At 43.1% G+C, this 19,808-nt stretch overlaps 1 protein-coding gene across 1 annotated transcript in view; it reads right to left on the bottom strand.

The window, feature by feature from the left end:
* Window positions 1-19,808, bottom strand: part of grin2ba (glutamate receptor, ionotropic, N-methyl D-aspartate 2B, genome duplicate a) — a 238,127-nt gene that overhangs the window by 47,226 nt on the left and 171,093 nt on the right. The window contains 3 exon segments of the mRNA XM_071204120.1: window positions 6,654-6,825; window positions 10,630-10,838; window positions 17,504-17,618. Of these exon segments, the coding sequence (XP_071060221.1) occupies window positions 6,654-6,825; window positions 10,630-10,838; window positions 17,504-17,618 (496 nt within the window).

Raw genomic sequence — 19,808 nt, 5'->3', positions numbered from 1 at the left:
CTTCCAGATGATAGATAATCAATAATGTTGGGGCCACGTTGTGATTATGTCAGATCATGGCTTGCATTGTTCATTTATACAAACATATATTACTTGGTATCTTAAAGGTCCCACGTCATGGCCATTTCCACTGATCATAATTCCATTGTTGAGGTCGACTAGAATAGATTTATTGTGCAATTTTCCAAACTCACATTAGTTTCTCACAGCATCTCTGTATAGTGTATTCACTCTCTGTCCTAAACGGCTTGTTGGAGCTCCTGCCCCCCCCCCCCTATTTATTTTATTTATCCTTTATTTATCCAGGAATGTCCCATTGAGATACAAGATCTCTTCTTCCAGGGAGTCCTGACCAACACGGCACACAACAAGTTTCAACATAAAACAAAGGCATTAAACAAAAAAACATACAATTCAAATATAAATCCAGAAGGCCATTTGTGCCGTGGCAAGAAGCATAATCACATCAGCAATAGCATCAGGTAAAACAGTTACATGTTTCATGAAGGGCTAATCGTAGCATACCTTTAAAAGCATTTACAGTAGGAAGTGCCTCTAGACAAAGTTTTACTTGCAGCGTATTCCATAAAAAGGGAGCATAGTGGGAGAATGCAGCTTTACCAAGCTCTGACTGCATCAAAGGAACATTTAAAAGCATCCCATTTGCTGCTCGTCTAGTATTAAAAAAGCAAGTATAAAATGACAGAAGTCTGGAGATATATAAGGGCAGCTTACCTAGCAATGACTTAAGGATAAAAATCAACATGTGTGATTGTCTTCTTTGGTACAGAGAGGACCATCCTAAGGACTGATACAAAGTGCAGTGGTGGGTGCGAGAGCCTGCACCCGTTACAAAACGTATAGCAGTATGGTACGCAGAGTCCAGCTTTTTAAGCAGGGAGGAAGAAGCATGCATATAGATCACATCGCCATAGTCTAATACAGACAGAAAGGAACTCTGCACAATTCTCTTCCTGGCTTCAGACGGGAAACATTTCCTTAAACGAAAGAAAAAGCCCAGTTTAGGTCTAAGTTTTCTCAGTAGGTTCCCAATATGAACATCAAAGGCCATCTTTTCATCAATCCATATGCCCAGATATTTGTAGGATGCTACTTTGTCAAGGCATGTCCCTTCCAGTGTAAGAATCGGAGGGACAGCTGTATTAGCTCGAGAGCGAGAGAAGGTCATGTACTTGGTCTTTTTTGCATTAAGGACCAGTCTTAGCCTTAGCAAGGAGTGTTGCAGTGTATTAAAAGCATCCTGTAGAAGCTCTATAGCCTGAGTTAAAGAGGAAGCCACTGTATAAACAACTGTATCATCGGCGTATAAATGAAACCGTGCTGGGTTTATCCCATTTCCTAGTTCATTTATAAAGATGGAGAATAAGACAGGGGCCAAAATAGAGCCTTGTGGAACACCTTTGTTTATAGTAAGAGCAGCTGAGGTATAATCTTCTACTGAGACACACTGAGTTCTTTCAGATAGATAGTTTTTAAACCAGCTCAAAGCCATTTTGCCAAGACCTATGCAGCCAAGCCTCTGCAGCAGCAATGCATGATCCACAGAATCAAAAGCTTTAGACAGATCAACAAACAATGCTGCACAGTGTTTTTTCTTGTCTAGTGCTTCAATGATGTCATTTGAGACTAGCATAGCCGCTGAAGTAGTACTATGGCCTGATCTGAAGCCGGACTGAGACTCGCTAAGAATATTATGGTCAGTTAGGAACTTTTTCAGTTGTTCGTTTACAAGAGATTCAAAGACTTTGGCCATTACAGACAGTCTGGAAATAGGGCGATAATTATTTAGGTCAGAGGGGTCTCCGCCCTTTAACAAGGGGAGAACCATGGCCGACTTCCATGAGCTAGGTAATTCACCAGCATAAAGACTGAGATTCAGAATAGAGGTTATGGGTTCTGCAATCAGACCTGCAGCAACTTTGAAGAAGAACGGCTCTATCTTGTCTGGGCCTGAAGATTTCTTTACATCTAGGCTCATTAAAGCTTTGTGAACCTGAGAGGTCAAGATGGGGGCAAAGGTGAACAGTTGATCAGGGTCAAGTGGCGGAGGACCTGGCTCTCCTTCTGCAGCGATCATCCCTGAGTTGCTAGAATCAAAGATTGAGCCAGCAGAAATAAAATGATTATTAAAGCGGTCTGCAATATCCATTTTGCCCTTGATTTCACTCTGATTTACCCTTAAGAGATCAGGAAGGCTGTTTGGAGTGATAGAACCTGAGGAGGATTTAACAAGTTTCCAAAACTTTGCAGGGTTATTCAAATTGTCATGTATTGCATTAAGATAGTAGGCACATTTAGAGTTTTTAATCAGCTTAGTGCATTTGTTTCTTAATGTCCTATACAGATTCCAATCTAATGGAATATTCGATTTCTTTGCTTTAGCCCAGGCAGTGTCTCTCTGTCGCAGTGGCGAGCCGTGACTTTTATACCTAGGCCCTCTGACCCCCCCTTCCCTCTAAAAAAAAAGGAGATATTACGTCTCAACTATACTTCAGCGGAATATCAAAACAGCGGTCTGGGGTGAAACGCATCAATGACAGCGACCCTCTACCACACAAAATAACATCATTTATACCTACACCTATCATGACAGGGCACACACAGCCAAGTAGCAATTACAAATGAATTAAGTCGGCACGGCGGCCCGCATTGAAAATGACTTAGGCCTACCTTTGATGATCAAATCACTGAAACACAAAGTCCATCCTCCTGTTCTTTTGGATGAAGCACTTCATGGCGGGGTCATTCAGCTGATCCTTTGCCACTCCAATTTATCATTGTAACTCAATCTTTAAAATGACTCGGTTAATAATTTCGCAAAGATGTCCTCACTATCACTGAAGTGAGCCATCAAGAACGAACTTATGCTAATTAGAAATCTATCGATCATAAATCTATCGATTAGATTTATGATTCGAAAATAATAAAAGTAGGGTAGACATGTGGATATTATCCGGCTGAACAAAACGTGCATTTATCTAACAAGTTCGTTTTCCACAGACCTTATTTCGAGCTATTTTCCAAAACCTTATGGAGAAATCCCACTGCTTTCTGTCGAGGGAATCCGAGCGAAGCTTACTTGCGGGTTTTAGGACGCGTCACTGGACCACTTGCATAGACCTCACAGCGGGCGGAACCTGTCATAAAGTCCGCGAAAATAAAGCCCGCCCATTTAGAGGGAAGATATGATTGGTCAATTGTACTGTCATTTGACATTACTCTCTCATTGAGTTACTATGGCGGGCCCTCTGTGAATCTACAGAGGGACCAACAAGCCCTCCGGTCTTCACATAACTCGCAGACGGCATTTAACCCTTCACATTCCAACAGAAACTGAACAGGCAGTTTCGAAGGATTTATTTCTTTGGAAATATTATTTTAAATACAATTAAATCAAGTTATTTTGGTAAAACTAATGAAAAATGTAACAACAAAAAAATATAAAAAATAATATTTTAAAAAAAAAAACGTTTTTTTTAATGTTTTCAAATATTATTTTTTAGAATATCTTAGGCCCTCACAGAGGGCCTAGAGGGCCCTGACGGTTCGCCACTGCTCTGTCGAATGAGAGAGGATATAGAATCATTAAACCAGGGGTTGTCTTTACCGCTTATCCTAGATGTCCTAAAAGGAGCATGCTTGTCACATATAGCCAAGAAGGTGGATTTAAAATAATTCCATGCTAACTCAACATCGGTCATAAGTGAAACAATGTGTAAATCACTATTAAAAACATCATGTAGAAACGCCTGCTCATCGAAATGTTTGAATCGCCTCTTGTGAATGAAACGTGGCTTTCCTTTAGGGATCTTACAGGTTCTCACACAAGCAATTGCGCAGTGGTCGCTTATATCATTACAAAACGTGCCTACTGCGGAGAAACGCTGAGGTGTGTTTGTAAGAATAACATCAATCAAAGTGGACTTCTCTAAATCTTTTTGGTTTAACCGAGTTGGCGAGTTAACTAGTTGCACCAAACAGAGAGAGTCACAAGTGTCCTTGAAAGAGTTTTGTAAATCCGTTTGCCAGTCCCAGTTTAGGTCTCCGAGTAAAACCATCTCGGATTTAGTCCAGTTATGGAGAAGATTGGAGAGTATATTCGTGGCTTCGCTTGAGGCAGCGGGCGGGCGGTAGCATCCGATCACTATAATGTCTGAACCACTTGGGAGCAATAGTTTAATTACAGAGAGTTCAAAGCATTTTGGTTTTGTTAGGGATTCGATGCAGGTGCAGTCTAAATGGTTTTTAACATAAATCGCAACCCCGCCCCCTTTTCCCACACGGTCTGTTCTAAAGACATTGTAATCTTTTATATTTATCATATCATTTGTAATCGACTTTTTGAGCCACGTCTCAGAAAGGACAATGATATCAGAGTCAGTCGAATCGGCCCATATTCTGATGGAGTCCATTTTATTAATCATGCTGCGAACATTAAGGTGAAAAAGACGTAATCCGTCTTTCGTTCTAAACTCCTCTGGTGTTTGCAGCTGAGACAGTTCTGGGCCTGGATTCGGTTTCACGTTACCCGACATCAGGAGTAGGAGAATTAGAAGCCAGGTCCTCCTCGCTGGGCTGGTCGGCTTGCCGTCGCAAGTGCGCGCTGCATAGGGGGAAAGTCTCCCATTTCCCTGGGCCCATAGACAGCGTAGTCCTCGCGGCAGAACCCCGGGTAGATGAGACGTCCATGAGAGAAGGTCCTCCGCGAGCAGCGGGGTTGTCATCATGGCAACAACTCTTCCTAAATCCGGGGAAGCCATGGTGCCTGGGGTAGGCCACACATCAAGCGCAGGTGTGTCTTGTGGGTGTTCAGCGTCGGGAGCGACACCGGTCCCGGAGATCCCCAGCACCAGGTAGCCGACCAGGTAGAATAGCAGGGGAGGTAGCCACATCATATATAAAATAAACTCCTTAATGTTTCTTGATTTATCGTCCAGTTAAACTTGTCCTCTCTGACTCTAAAGTCTCAGAAAGTTGACGTGAACTTTATAAACTTTATAAACTTCTTCCTTTTGACCGAAGAACAACCGTCTGGTTTCTCTCTGAGAGCAGCGGCACTACTATCCAGAAGAAGGCGTTGTCCACTAACCGTATGGTTAGCAAAGGTTAGAGACATTTTAAGGTGAGTGTCATCTTTTGTCATTCAAATACAGCCTTAGTTGCACTGTATAGGCAAATTGCTGTTTGACCAAAATTAGCAGCCTTTGAACTGTGAATAGTTCTGTGAGAGTATACAAAGCAGTAGGCTAAAAATGAGCCCAGTGGCCGCCTGCGAGACAGCGAGACACAGCGAAACCCAGCCCGAACACACACAGACTCCCAGCCTCGCCACGTCCCGCCGTCTCAGGGAGGAGAAATCGGCGGAGCTGCAGCTGAGAAAAGATTGAGTGTGTGTGTGTGTGTGTGTGTGTGTGTGTGTGTGTGTGTGTGTGTGTGTGTGTGTGTGTGTGTGTGTGTGTGTGTGTGTGTGTGTGTGTGTGTGTGTGTGTGTGTGTGTGTGTGTGTGTGTGTGTGTGTGTGTGTGTGTGTGAGGAAGTCCGTGGATTGGTCAATTTGGACCAATCCACGGACTTAACGTAACGGCTCCACGGATTGTAAAATTTATAAAAAACCGGTAAATTCAAAACCTGACGGTCAAAATGTCTGGTAATAATTAGGGAGGCTCCGATCGATCGGCCGCCGGTCATTATCGGCCGATATTCACTCTTAATAGTTTGATCGGTGCTCTCTATAAAGGCCGATCAGGAGAGCTGGATCTGATCGATATGGACATAAACGCGAGTGAAGTGTAACCGGAGCGAGAGAGAGATCAGGTCAGCTGCTGAGTCTGACCGAGACACGCAGCTCTGCATGATCACCTGAAGCCCCGCCCTCTGTTTAGCGAGCTGCTAGAGCTGCATGAGAAACTGACGGGCTGTCAGGAGAGAGAGAGGGAGGGAGAGGCTCCGTTTCTCCCGTGTTATTATTCAAAGTTGATGTAAACTTCTGAATAATGTACGTTATCTACTACAAGTAGTTTGTTTGAATGTAATAATTATGTTGTTTGTTGTTTGTGGAATCATTTATTGAAAAATGAATCTGAATTTTTCGATCTGTTACGATTATAAACTGAAGCAATATAAAAATGAGCCCGTGAACTGAGTTTTAAACTGAAGCATATCTGCTCATAGTCCGGTAATTACCTGCTAACGGAAACTCTGCTACACAACTCTTATTATTATTATTGAAATATGACCGGTAAGTTTCAAATTAGTCCGGTAAAATAAATGCTGCCCGGACATTTGACCGGCGAGAGAAAATCCTAGCGGAAACCCTGACAGACAGGTCTTCTCTGTGTTAGAGCTTTACTCGCTACAGGGTGCACTTTGAGGGTTTGACTCTGCAGACCGTTCACATGCAGACAAAGCTTCATAACAACAAGGGGACGGGTCATAACCGGAAAAGCATGACATGGCTTTAAGAAAAGCCATGTTTAAATGCTAACTTCTGTATATTAGGAAGGTTGTATTTTAAAGCTTGCTGTCAGACATATGTCCGTTTATCTCCAATATGCATATCTTCATATACAGAAGTTTAAATGTGACTGTATTCAACAACATGTAGAAAAAAGGCACTCCTCGTTCTCTCCTCACCTCTCCCACCATGCCGTTCCACGTGCCGTTGATCTTCTTTCCGTGCTTGCCGTTGGTCACCAGGTAAAGGTCGTAGGTGAACTTCACCTGCTTGGCGATCTTCTTCAGGATGTCGATGCAGAATCCCTTACAGCAGCGCTTTATGTAGATCCCAGAGTCCTTCGTTTCATTGCTGCATAGACAAAAAACGGAATTAACCCCCTTTTTTCAAAGATTCACGATCCAAAGGTTTTATTGTCATGTGCACGAAGCTACAGTGTAGAAATGTGTTTCTTCTGACCTGAGCTCCTCCAACAATGCAACATATACAAAAATACAAAATAAAAAGTAGTGCAAAAAGTCTATATACATGTCAATAGAATATGATATGTACAAGAACAAAATTAAGACAAAATGAAATGCAATGATTACTATTTATATCAGGGATGGGCAAATGGCGGCCCGGGGTCTTGTAGTACTGATACCGTCCACTAGACTCCTAGTTACGTCGCAAGCTGCGGACATGATTTCGTTCGGCAGCCAAATACCGCGAAATAATCTGTGACGCGTTTGTGTGTATTGTGTTTGTTCACTCCCAAGAAACACGGGCTGTTGTATATGGTGGAAATTACTTTAGCGACACATTCATCGCAAGAAGTGTAGCAAAAGTCAAGGCCGCAGATTCGTCGATGTATACTGCCACAGAGCAGATTCGTCAAGTTGTAATGACTGATTTGAGAGGTTGTGTAATAACCAAGTTGCAGTTGTAATGGAAAATATATTTTAAAAATATGTATTTTTCTGCAAGTGAACATTTCATCACTAAGTTCATTTTTTTTCTACAAGCTCCAAAACTTTTTTCTTCTTCTGTGACTTCAAATTTGGTTCACAGTGACGTGGATATTTTATACAAGTGTAAATGTATGCACACCATCCATTCATCCATCTTCTCCCGCTTATCCGTGGTCGGGTCGCGGGGGTAGCAGTTCCAGCAGAGAGCCCCAAACTATCCTTTCCCTGGCGACATCAACCAGCTCTGACTGGGGGGTCCCAAGGCGCTCCCAGGCCAGCGAAGAGATATAACCCCTCCACCTGGTCCTCGGTCTACCCCTTGGTCTCTTCCCAGCTGGACGTGCCTGGAACACCTCCCTAGGGAGGCGCCCAGGTGGCATCCTAACTAGGTGCCCGAACCACCTCAACTGGCTCCTTTCGACGCGAAGGAGGAGCGGCTCAACTCCGAGTCCCTCCCTGATGACCGAACTTCTCACCTTATCCCTAAGGGAGACGCCAGCCACCCGGCGGAGGAAACCCATCTCGGCCGCTTGTATCCGCGATCTCGTTCTTTCGGTCATGACCCATCCTTCATGACCATAGGTGAGGGTAGGAACGAAAATGGCCCGGTAGACAGAGAGCTTTGCCTTCCGGCTCAGCTCCCTTTTCGTCACAACGGTGCGGTAAAGCGACTGCAGTACCGCTCCCGCTGCTCCGACTCTCCGGCCCATCTCACGCTCCATTGTTCCCTCACTCGAGAACAAGACCCCGAGATACTTGAACTCCTTCACTTGGGCTAAGGACTCATTCCCTACTTGGAGTGGACAGTCCATCGGTTTCCTGCTGTATGCACACAAGCTCAGATATTTTTTCTGCAAGTACTCACATCAGGTTTTACACGCTCTCGCATTTTGCACCATATCTACTTTCATAAAAGTTGCCCATCCCTGATTTATATGAAGTATAATTGATTTCTAAAGTAGTAGTAAAGTAGTTGTTTAATATTTAAAGGATTATTGTTATCTCGTTTTGATTTGGTATCGTGAGTAAAAATGTGTTGGACAGACGAAGAAAACTACACAAAAAAATCCCGGAATATTCTCTTTTAATTTGTATTTCCCTCTTTGTATGATTATTATTTACATTGAATATAATTATTTGTCATTGTATTAGTTTATTTTTTATTAAGGATAATAGTTATCATTATTATTACTATTTTATTATTTATTCATATATATTTTACTTGAATGTTTTCCGATGCTTTCAGATATAAGGCATATAATAAAGCATGTTTCTGTGTCTCGAATTCTTTATACTGCACGTAAAAAATGACTTTGAATCGGAAACAAAGCGCATGTATAGACAAACTGAGTCAATGACTAAAAAGTAATAAAACGACCTGAATACCGAATGAAATATGTGCTCCTGAATTGGCATGAAGCGTTAATTGTAGTCGTGATTTGGAGTCTCTCACTCTCACACCGATGAAGTGTGAACTGATTCTACCTCTGGCTCTGTGGAGCTGTCGTGGGAAATCATCCTCATTCACAGCCAACATTCAGGCAGTTTCATCTCTTCTGTCAAGTCATTTAGATTTTCTTCATATCTATTCAAATATGAATGCATTCATATGTTCGACTTTATGCTTCTTTTGATACTAGAATGTCCTTTTCTGGTAGTAGGTTTTGGGAAATCGTCCTCATTCACAGCAAACATTGAGGCAGGGTTTTCTCCGTTTCATCTCTTCTGGCAAGTCTTTTTGAAATCATTGCTATCTATTCATTTGGGAGAAGATTCATATGTTAGACGTTATTCTGATATTCGAATGCCTTTTTCTGGTAGGAATCATTCAAGTAGGTCTTAGGTCATTGCTGGTTCGCACCAGTCAGATAACAACAGCTGTGTTTGAGTGTGAACATGTTTTGACTACAGACAGATTTATCCTGAGTCAGCTAAATAAGCACGGGCTGGAAGAGTTTGGCAGATTTGACTATAGCTGCGTCTCACTTCGGTTGAATGGATTCCTTGCGTCCTTCACTTGCGTAGTTTCCCTACGACTAGTCCCTCCCACCAGGGAAGCATGGAGAGACGCAAGGAAACCACGAGAAGCGGGGAAATTAGTTTTAAGAGCAACGGGACGTCGTTTCCTCCGGAGCGTCACGTGAAGCGACGTCCGTTTGTGATGACGCCGCACAGCTGATCGTCCGACAGCAGCCAGATCGGTGCATGCGCTGCATCGTCCAATCAGTGAGCGATACACAGAAAGGGGGCGGGGCGAGTATCTGTGGATTTCATCGGAGGATGGTCTGGTAGTTCCTCGATTATCGCTCCTCGATCCTCGGGCAAAAATAAGGCCACTGGGACGCTACTCAAGATGGCGCAGGCACAGGGGCGGACTGGCCATCGGGACGAATCCCGATGGGCCGGCACTGAAGTGGGCCGCTAGCACTAGCACCCCCCCCCGTTGACAATTTCCTAGCGGTATTTACTTGCGGTACCGAAGTGGACCGGTCGAGAGTCCCGGGCTGATTTGTAGTCCCAGTCCGTCCCTGCGCAGACAAATCAACTTCCGGTGATACCGAGCCCGAGGAGCGAGGAAATGCCATATATTATGAACACTTCTTCGTGTTCTGCTTTATATTTCTTTGTTCCCTTGGTTAAGCTCAATTTGGAAACCTTAACGCGTTAAAACAAGTTATTTTTTTGTGCTTTAGAGAAGTGTTTGAAATGGTCAGGTCAGATCAACTTGTGATTAACACGATTAAATCTATTGACAGCACGAGCTGTAAGACATCAGTCCCAGTGTTCGTTTTGTTTTCAGTTGATGCTCCTATAAGATAATGTACTTCACATCCACTTGACTTCTACAGTTGTCGATCTGTGGGTATCTGTATGTGCTGAGGTCCCTTTTCCGAAACGTATTTGACTTCTTGACAATCCTATTCTAGTTTTTCTGTCTAAAACTTGGTGTATCTGAGATGTAACGTTGCCTGTTAGAGCCAGTATTTAGTTTTTATAAGAAAGGCCACCTAATTGTGACGTCTGTAGTCAACACACTATAAAAGACTACAATTCCCACGGCGCCTGCTCTAAAGGGACAGTGATGGGCAAACTGAAGAGAAATGACTACTTCCATTGTTGCAGGGATAATAAATACATGTATCCTGATATTGCAGCTCAAGCCGGTGACGAGCGATATCTTTCTAACGGAAGCTAAGACACTCACAGTGTTTTTAACTGTTTCCGGCAGGGCACGGTGTTCCTCATGCAGGTCCCGCTGAGCGGATCCACGTCTTCCACGATGACGAAGGGAGCTTCCTCCAGAGTCACGATGGACAGGTGGTCGTCCTCCCTGGTTGCGGCCCCGCCATACAGTTCATAACGAGGCCACACGTGGTACTTCATGGACAGGGAACCGTTCTCCCATTTACCCACCTGCAGAGAAACAAAACATTCAGATCGCCTTGAAGGTCCCATATTATTCTGTTTCTCATCAACATATCACAGGTCTCAGATATATACAGAGCCTGTCTCTGATTGGCTGAAACACCATACCCATAATCCCCTCTGTTTCAGCCCTGTTTCAAAAGTGCTGATTCTCTGTCTGTTACTTTAGATGAAAGTAAGGAGCCCCTCCCCACGCCCCTCTGAGAGACATTTGGTTACAAAGAACTCAATGGTGCTCTAGAGGAGATTCAGGTGATAAGGGGGGGGGGGGGGTTACCTTGGTTGCTGATTGGCTAATGGTTACACAAGACAACACATCGTTATGACATCACAAAGTGGCCAAAATCTGATCAGCTCATTTTCAGACAGGTTTTTATAGAAATGGATCAAAAAGAGAGAAAATCTTTGTTCCTGAAACTTTCAGAGTCTCTTTCCACAGAGGGGACACATGGTGATGTAGAAGAGACATGAAGAAGAGGGGACACATGTTGATGGAGAAGAGACATGAAGAAGAGGGGACACATGTTGATGGAGAAGAGACATGAAGAAGAGGGGACACATGTTGATGTGGAAGAGACATGGAGAAGAGGGGACACATGTTGATGTAGAAGAGACATGAAGAAGAGGGGACACATGTTGATGTAGAAGAGACGTGAAGAAGAGGGGACACATGTTGATGTAGAAGAGACATGAAGAAGTGGATTTTGCATTATAGGCGACCTTTAAAACACAGATTAGGATTTCTTTAAACGCTGCATTCTGGACGTTTCACGAAGGTTAGGGTTAACTGCAATCATGGAGACTCAATGCTAACAACTAAATACACAAAACGAATCACTGGGCAGGAATCTAATTAAAGCATGAATGCAGATTAAATTCCACGCTGCAATGAGTCCAGCCCATCAAAAGCGCTGCTCTTGTAAACAATTGGCAAAAAGCAATGTGGACTTTGAATGCTTGTTACGCAAAAAACATCTGCTTTCTGGATTTCGATGCGATTAGTCCATCTGTCAGTCGAACGACAACGAGGCAACACGTGAACGGGAGAATTTCATGATACGAGGATAAACATGATGGAAGAAAGTGACGGGAATAAGTGAGAGGAAAAGAAAGACGAGAGGAGAGGCCTGGGACCCAGAGTATAAAAGGAGAACAAGGTTAACGGGAAGGACGAGAGTGAGATGGGGGAAAGAGCAGAATTCAGATCAAGAGGAGAAGGTGCCGAGGGGATTAGATGGAGCGATTAGACTAAGGAAATGAGCGGCTACGTTTTGCCTGAGAGAAAGAGTCAAGTGAGTGTCTGTGTGGCGGAGAAAGAGAGACAGAAATAGGGCCCTTTCAGCTGTCGGTCTGGAGAGCCCTCAGCGATTGTGGCTCCACTCGACAAGACGAGCATCGTAAATGACTACATTTCCCTCGGATGGCGCTAACATGAAACCAGACTTTCGTCCTGACACACAGGTTGAAAATCACGGTGTGTCTAAATGTGGATATTTCTCTTCGACTGCCATAACTAGCACTTTGAACACCATTTTGTGTTTTTCCAAATCGCATAAAGCTGCTTCAGGCCCGATTTCGGCCGTCGATAGATGTCTGGCCGTCGATGAGCGTCGTGTCGCCCTACTCAGATTGGGGTGTCCCGATCGGCCAAAGGCTGTCGGTCAAAGAAATCACTCTGATTGGCTGTTCAGCTAGCGAATCAGTGCACAAGAAGCGAAACGGAAGTGAGGGACGCAAACAAACGAGTAAGAAGGCAAACACAGAGATAGCTATTGTTTTTCATTTTCATCTCAGCCGGACGCAAGAGTTTATTTTTCATCATAGCGATCTGGAATGAAGAAACCGAAGACCAACGCACACGCTATTTGTTGTTTGTTTATATCACGCAGTCTGTTCTTCTTCTCTCGGTTATCACGCAGTCTGTCTTCCGGTTGTTGCCTCTTTTGAATGACGACTACACACTACCGCCGCCTGCTGGTAAGGAGAGTTATTGCCACTCACGCATGCGCGGTTCGTACGTGCTACTTGGCCGTCGGCTGAAGTCTTTGCGGTGTGTTCCAGTGCGACACATGGCCAAGACGTAGGAGACGCAGAGACGCAGAGACGCGAGGCGACAGTCGTGTTCCATCGGGACGTGTTCTTTGGTGTCAGTTTGTCTGGGCCTTTAGTGGAAGTGATGATGGCCAGTGTTAGCTAGTTAGCTAGCTAGCTAGCAACAATCGTTCACGGTACCAAATCATAAAAGACTATTCAATTAACCAAAACAAATAACGATGGATTCTTTGTGACACTAGTATAGTGATACATTTCTTAAATAATGAAAACGTGTTTCTTTATAAGTACAGTGCTGTGTTTACCGGAGTAATCGTATTCATCGCCTAACTTCGGCGATGTAGCCCGGATGGCGGTCGTTTAGTGTGTCTACCACACTCAACTTTTGACTGTTAAAAGGTTGAAACTCTTGCACTGTCTCAATTTGGATACTTCCCTAAATACACTGCCATGTCATACAATGTTCATTTGTGCGCAATGTGTGAATTTTCGAGAGTATAGCGTTCTCTTAAATCGAACACAACTGCTATGCCATCACAGGAAATGATAATGGCTGCTCTTAGCTAACTAGATAGCGAGCAACAAGTGTTAGCAGACTGCTCAATTAACCCATTACAGTTATTGGTGGCCTATTTTCAACATGGTATGGTATGTGGTATGTTCGTTAAGCAGGGAAACAACCAACATGTATAACTTTTATTAGTACAATGCTGCCATTTCCACTATGTACCAACCACAGGTTGCGCTAGACTTTTTCGCTGCCCGTCATTTTGGCGGGCATGCATAACACGGCATAATACCGGAGCCCCGCTGCGGGGATACTTTGGCGCTGTTCTGAGATTGTTCTAATCTGTCAACATGACGGACGGCTTTCAGATATGTCCGTCTTGTTCAAAAAATATTCGGTTAACGCGACCTCTGGTACCAGAACCGCTCGTTGATTTTGGGAAGTGTCCAGTGTTCCTCACTTTTTCACGGGTTTGAATAAACCATCCAGGTAGCATTATCTTAAATCTCACAGCTAACACCCGTTCATGTTGCCAAATCATTACAGATAGCTAAATTAGGGCTATTCAATTAAGGTAGGCTTATTTTTGACACCATTATAAATGTACGTTACTTATATAGTGATACAAAACCATTTAGATCTCTGAGTGTGCGAAGTGTCCAGCGTTAGACACTGTTTTGACCATTATGACTTTATGAGTGCACCATCCAGGTACTCATAAGGCGCGTTCACACCAAGTACTTTTCCCACAAAGGTTCCTGAGAACTACGATTTAGTTGCGTTCATACCAAAAAGTCCCAGGAACTAAATTAGTTCTAGAAAACCTTTGTTACCCCCTTTTCAGTCCCTGCTAGAGAGCAGGGACTTTCGTGGGAGAAAAAGGTTCCTGTGTCTGATTGGCTGGGCGGATTGCAAACCACGCCCCGTAAAACTCCCAAAAACTTTTGTGAAGCCGCCATTTTATTATCCTCGCATTAGCATTATTAGCATTAGCATTAGCCCAGCGCAGAAACGCAGAGAGACTAACTTATGGCAACACAAAATAAAACATGGGAGCGGTGGAGATGAGGAGGTGTCGGCGTTCTGGCGATTTACTCGGAAGGCTTCAGTAGAAGCTGCTGGGACTCCCAGCAGCTTCTACTGAAGCCAGTCCCCGACTCCGGGGACTTCCGGCCGGGGACTTTGGGCGGCAGTATACGCCGTGAAGTGGTTTGCGGCCTGCCAGTAAACCCAAAGCAGAAGAAGAAGTGACATCAGCGGCTTCATTTGCCTAATTCTCCCCCAGGAACTAATTTCCGGTGTGAACGCGGTCTGTACTTAGTTCATGAGAGCTAAAGAGTTCTCAGGAACCTTTGTGGGAAAAGTACTTGGTGTGAACGCGCCTATAGTTTCATTTTGCTATATTTCGCAGTGGGACGCACTTTTGTAATGCAGAGGTACATTTGAGACACAGCATACGCCTCTTACGAGCTCTTTCCTCTCGAAATGCCCACTTTAACTTGTAGGAAGATGTGGGTGGACATGGATCTTCAGCTAATTGGACAGTGTGTAACGGGAGAGAGGCGCCAGAGTGTAAAGTCTGCACACTCGTTAAGTATGTAAATGAGCACACACACATATATTGCACTCCAGGGAACACAAACTGGCCAAGGCTGCCTGGGTTGGACAAGCTGAGGATTTGTATCTCCGAGACACAATGCAGCCTCGTTGTATCTGGAGGGGGTAAACAAAAGCGTGAGTAAGGGAAAGACGGATGGAAAGAAAAGGGGGGAGGGAGTCCGTTTGAAAAAGGGGTTAAAATCCGCCCGGAGGAGAGCAAACTGGACTGGACACTCCAGAGTCTTCACACTACAAAGTTTCAGAAGGAGCATGGTTGTAGGAGCTGGAACTCATTAGGATCCAAGAAAAGTGGTTCAGCTGGAAGTCAAGCTAAGAATTAAACATGAGGGAGGGAGAGAAGGGGAGGTGCAGACTGCAAGGGGAGAAAGATAGAAAGGGAGAGAGGAGAGGAGCGATTCACCTTGTTCTCTGATCAGAGGACAGAATATAGATTAGAGAGAAACTCAGGGAATAAAGAATAGGGCGAGTCAAAGGGGTCAGACTGCAGACACAATGGAGGAGAAGGAGGAGGATGGTGACTTTGCAGGAGGAGCAAGTTCCTTTAAAAGTGGGGTAGGTAATTTTGGAGAAACCAGCTCGAGTGCGCTAGAATTTGAAAATACACAGCCGGAAAAAATCTGCCACTTCCTCAAAGAGCCCCTCCTCCAACACACACGAACGCGCACATGACCAATGAGGGCACGAGATGAGTTTGTGCCAGATGGAAGGCTGACAGGCAGGTAGGCCATCCAGTTACTTTAGCCGGCTCAGATGATTGGTCGTGCTTTTTACAGCGCTACGACTTCCACAGATGACATTTTTTGACGGATTTTTTGTCAAAGCACTTCAGATATTCATTGCTATCGGGATGTTGAGAGCATTCCATGGAATATAACAAAAAGTGTATCTCGAGCCGGTTTCTCAAACTTTTAAGCTTGCTGGTTTCTAAATGTATGCTTCACCAACATCTGCTTTCCACCTGTACTAAGAGAATCTATTCCATTTATCTACCTGTACTATAAGAGCTTTCTTCAAACTTCATTTATTAGGAGGAAAGCTGACTGTGCATTTATAACGTTTGTTTTTTATTCCTAAGTCTCACGTATGGTGTGAAAAGGTGCTGCTTTCACAATAACTATGGTTACATTTCACTGTTCGTTTAACGATTTAAAGTTTGAATTGTCATTATACGTTGTCTGAGCTTTTATTTTCTTACGATACAAGTGTTTTCTGGTCATGAAAGTCAATTTGAACATGTTGGTCGCCAGACAAAATCAAAGATGGCGACTGCACAAAAAACTAGGGGACAATGCTCAAAAACCAATATAAAAATGGACAAAAACAAAAGTAGAGAAGGTGGAAAAATCGAAGATCGCGTCGTAAATAAAAAACAGATAACAATGGCCAAAAGACAAGATGAACACTGTTAGGGATTAATTTTGTCTTTACTCCTTAGACATTTAACCTTATTTTGTGTGTTGACATTTACGACCATCCCTGCTTCTAATCTCCCGTAAGGAATGTGTTGATGCAGTCGTATGTTGATACTAGGTTTTACAGCTTGACCTACAGGGCATAGGGAGGTTTTGCGAGTGTGAGAACGCTAGTTTCTAAGCTCCAGAGATGGGAGAGACATCTCCTGTGTCTGCAGATGTGTTTACGCCCATCCCCAATATGTGGATTTGACTCTCTGTAAACTAGCTAAAAGGTCTACCAAGATGCGAGGCTGATCCGATTTGACATGGCAAACCACCCGTGCAGTCAGAACCTTTGACTGTGTGACTTGTGATGTGAATTTCTCCGGTCGATGCTTGTATTAAATATCAGTGTTTGACATCAGAACGCCTGCGTGTCCCGTGTCTCATGAGTCGGTGACTCCCACTGCATTGCTACACAGAAGTTTCCTCCACAAACACCACTAAAAACAAAGATGGCAATGGAAGGAGAAACATGATAACATAAGGCCAAAAACCAAGATGACAGCCAACAAAAACCAAGATGACAACAAGATGTACCTAAAACTCTGAATACCTAACTCAAGGCTTCAAAACCAAGGTTCATAAACCCATGGGTGACACCACGTCCACTTCTTTGTATACAGTCTATAATAAAAAAATGTCACGTGGAAATACTTTGTGTGCAGCAGAAGCAAACTGAAGGATGCATACGTAAAAATACTCATTAAATGATAAGTGGTATGTTATAGCTTCCTCAAACTTTTTAAAAATGAACACACAAGCATTTTTACTACCCCAGCGCTCTGGAGCCTGAGCTGCAGAGTGTTGCTCAAAGGCACCTTCACCCAGTAGATATCATCTAATCAGAGAAGTGTCTGTAAAGCTTTCGGCTCCAAATGCTTAAAAAGTGAAAATGGGATGATAAGAGATTCAGATAGACGGACAGATACTCGAGCACCAACCAGGAACTGTACTTACAGGATACAGCTGTATCCTGTATATGAGTACACACTTATTCACACACACTCACTGCTCACCCTCTCCCACTGCCTCTCCTTGTTGAGCAGAATGATGACTAGCTTGGGGTGCATCTGGTATCCGTCTTCGCTGAACGACAGATTACGCCCCTCGAACGTCACATTCATCAGGTACCTGCAGAGGGAAACATCCAGGAAAAAGACACTCATTCAGACATGTATCACTTCCTGGAAAAACATCCGTCAGTAACCACTCACACGCAATATTTTATTACTCTAAGATTCAAAGGTTTTATGTTCATATGCACAGCAGCTACAGTGTCGTTATGGCCATGAAAATCCCCAGGCTCCTTATGTGTAATAGAAACAGATGAAAACATCCATATCATGACTCTATTTCCCAAACATTAGAGTTTAATGGTACGAGAAATCCTCTGATAAGCCATTACCTTCTCAGACAAACCTGCTGACATTACATAAATGCATCATCTGCCAGGAAACAGCTTTCGGCCAATGTCTGCGCCGGCTTTTCATAAATACATGAATATACATTAGTCATCAGATGCTCTTCAGCTAAACAGCAGTGGTGGTTTTAAGATCATAAGGAGAATTCATTTCAGAGAATTTTCATATGTGCAATGTTTGTAATGCTGCTGCAAAGCAAACATTTCCCAATATGGGATCAATAAAGTACTTCTTATCTTATCTTATATTTCCAAACATCCACGGTTCAATGTGTCCAACCTTAAAGGACGTCGTTTTGGGAAATATTTTTGCTTGCTTTTTGGCGGAGAGTTAGATGGATTTAACTCTCAGATCTGTTCATTAGATATGAAGCTAAAGCTAGCAGCTGTTAGCTTAGCACAAACAAAGCCTTGAAACACAAGAAACAGATAGCTTGGCTTCAACTGTAGGAAAACCCACCACTACATCTCCCAAACTTAAACAGTCTACCCTTTTTGTTTTATTTGTATAAGTGTAAAAACTATTGGCTCACTTTTTACTGGGCCTTGTGGTGAAATATGTGTTTGTCGTTAGCAGTTAGCAACTAGCTTAGATATGAAGAAGAAACACTGACTGGTTTCTACAGTTTGTTTTCTTTTCTTTTCTTTGTTGTTGAGACAATACAAAATATATATAGTAAAGTGAGCATTATACGTTCTCATTGGGATCTTTTTTTTACAGTTAAACAGAGCGAGGATAGCCATCGTTCCACTATATACATGTACATACCATTTGTATGAGAGAAGGATTTGCTTATCTTTGTTATAGTATTTGTTTTCTTGCCCTCAAAGATCTACATTTGGAGCGTAAAGAAAATATCATAAAATATAAATTCACAAATTTGAGTCCCATTGACAAATCCCAAAGCGAGTTCTAGAGAGGGCGTTAAAATAATAATAACACGGCAGCTTCTCAGATCACAGTGTGTGTGTGTGTGTGTGTGTGTGTGTGTGTGTGTGTGTGTGTGTGTGTGTGTGTGTGTGTGTGTGTGTGTGTGTGTGTGTGTGTGTGTGTGTGTGTGTGTGTGTGTGTGTGTGTGTGTGTGTGTGTGTGTGTGTGTAATTGATGAATATGGTTTGACAACAATAACACACAATTATACTTGTTCTTATTTATTTGTTTGATTCTATAATCTCTGGTTTTTTTGCCGTTCATCAGGAACTGAATTTCAAAATAAAGTCACCGGCTTGGCATAACCTTGGCGCACTGCCACTCCAACATCCAACCCCATTAATCACAGGGTTTGTCAAGCAAAGGGACTGTAGTCCCAAACGATAGCTGAGGATTATGGATAGTGTAGTGTCTTCGGCTATCCTAAACTCGGAAATGTTTCTTGGATTTCATATTGCATAAACACCATATCCCAACTTACATTGCTGTTAAAACATTCAATCACCAAGCTTAAACCATAGCTGAGGATCTTGGGTAATCAGTTCAGTGGCTGTGTATCTCAATGATGCTCGAAATGTCCCATATAAGCCTACGTCTGTTTCCGGTTATTTTATTTTGAAATTCAGTTCCTGAGGAACGGCAAAAAAGCACAGGATTAAAGAATAAAAAATAAAATAAAAAAAACAAGGATAATTGTGTGTTATTGGTGAGTAAATAACAGTGTGTTATTTAGAAAAGAATAACAAATTAGAAAGAAAAAAATATTTAAAAAACTACAGATTTCAGTATCCTGAGGCTCTGAGCCCCATTTCTTTTCCTCACAGACGACAAGAGAAGTCTGACATTATACGATTTAAATTAAAAACAATAATCGTGGCTTGATATTGAGTAAGAAAATGTTTTTATGAACCACACAGCTTCCGGTATTCCAAGACCCGACCGGACAAAAAGACGTGTTGCAGGCACGAAA

Source organism: Pseudochaenichthys georgianus, chromosome 8, assembly GCF_902827115.2.
Source record: "Pseudochaenichthys georgianus chromosome 8, fPseGeo1.2, whole genome shotgun sequence".
NCBI classification, from domain to species: domain Eukaryota; kingdom Metazoa; phylum Chordata; class Actinopteri; order Perciformes; family Channichthyidae; genus Pseudochaenichthys; species Pseudochaenichthys georgianus.
The sequence above is the reverse complement of the archived record's forward strand: the minus strand, read 5'-3'. Positions and strand labels throughout refer to the sequence as shown.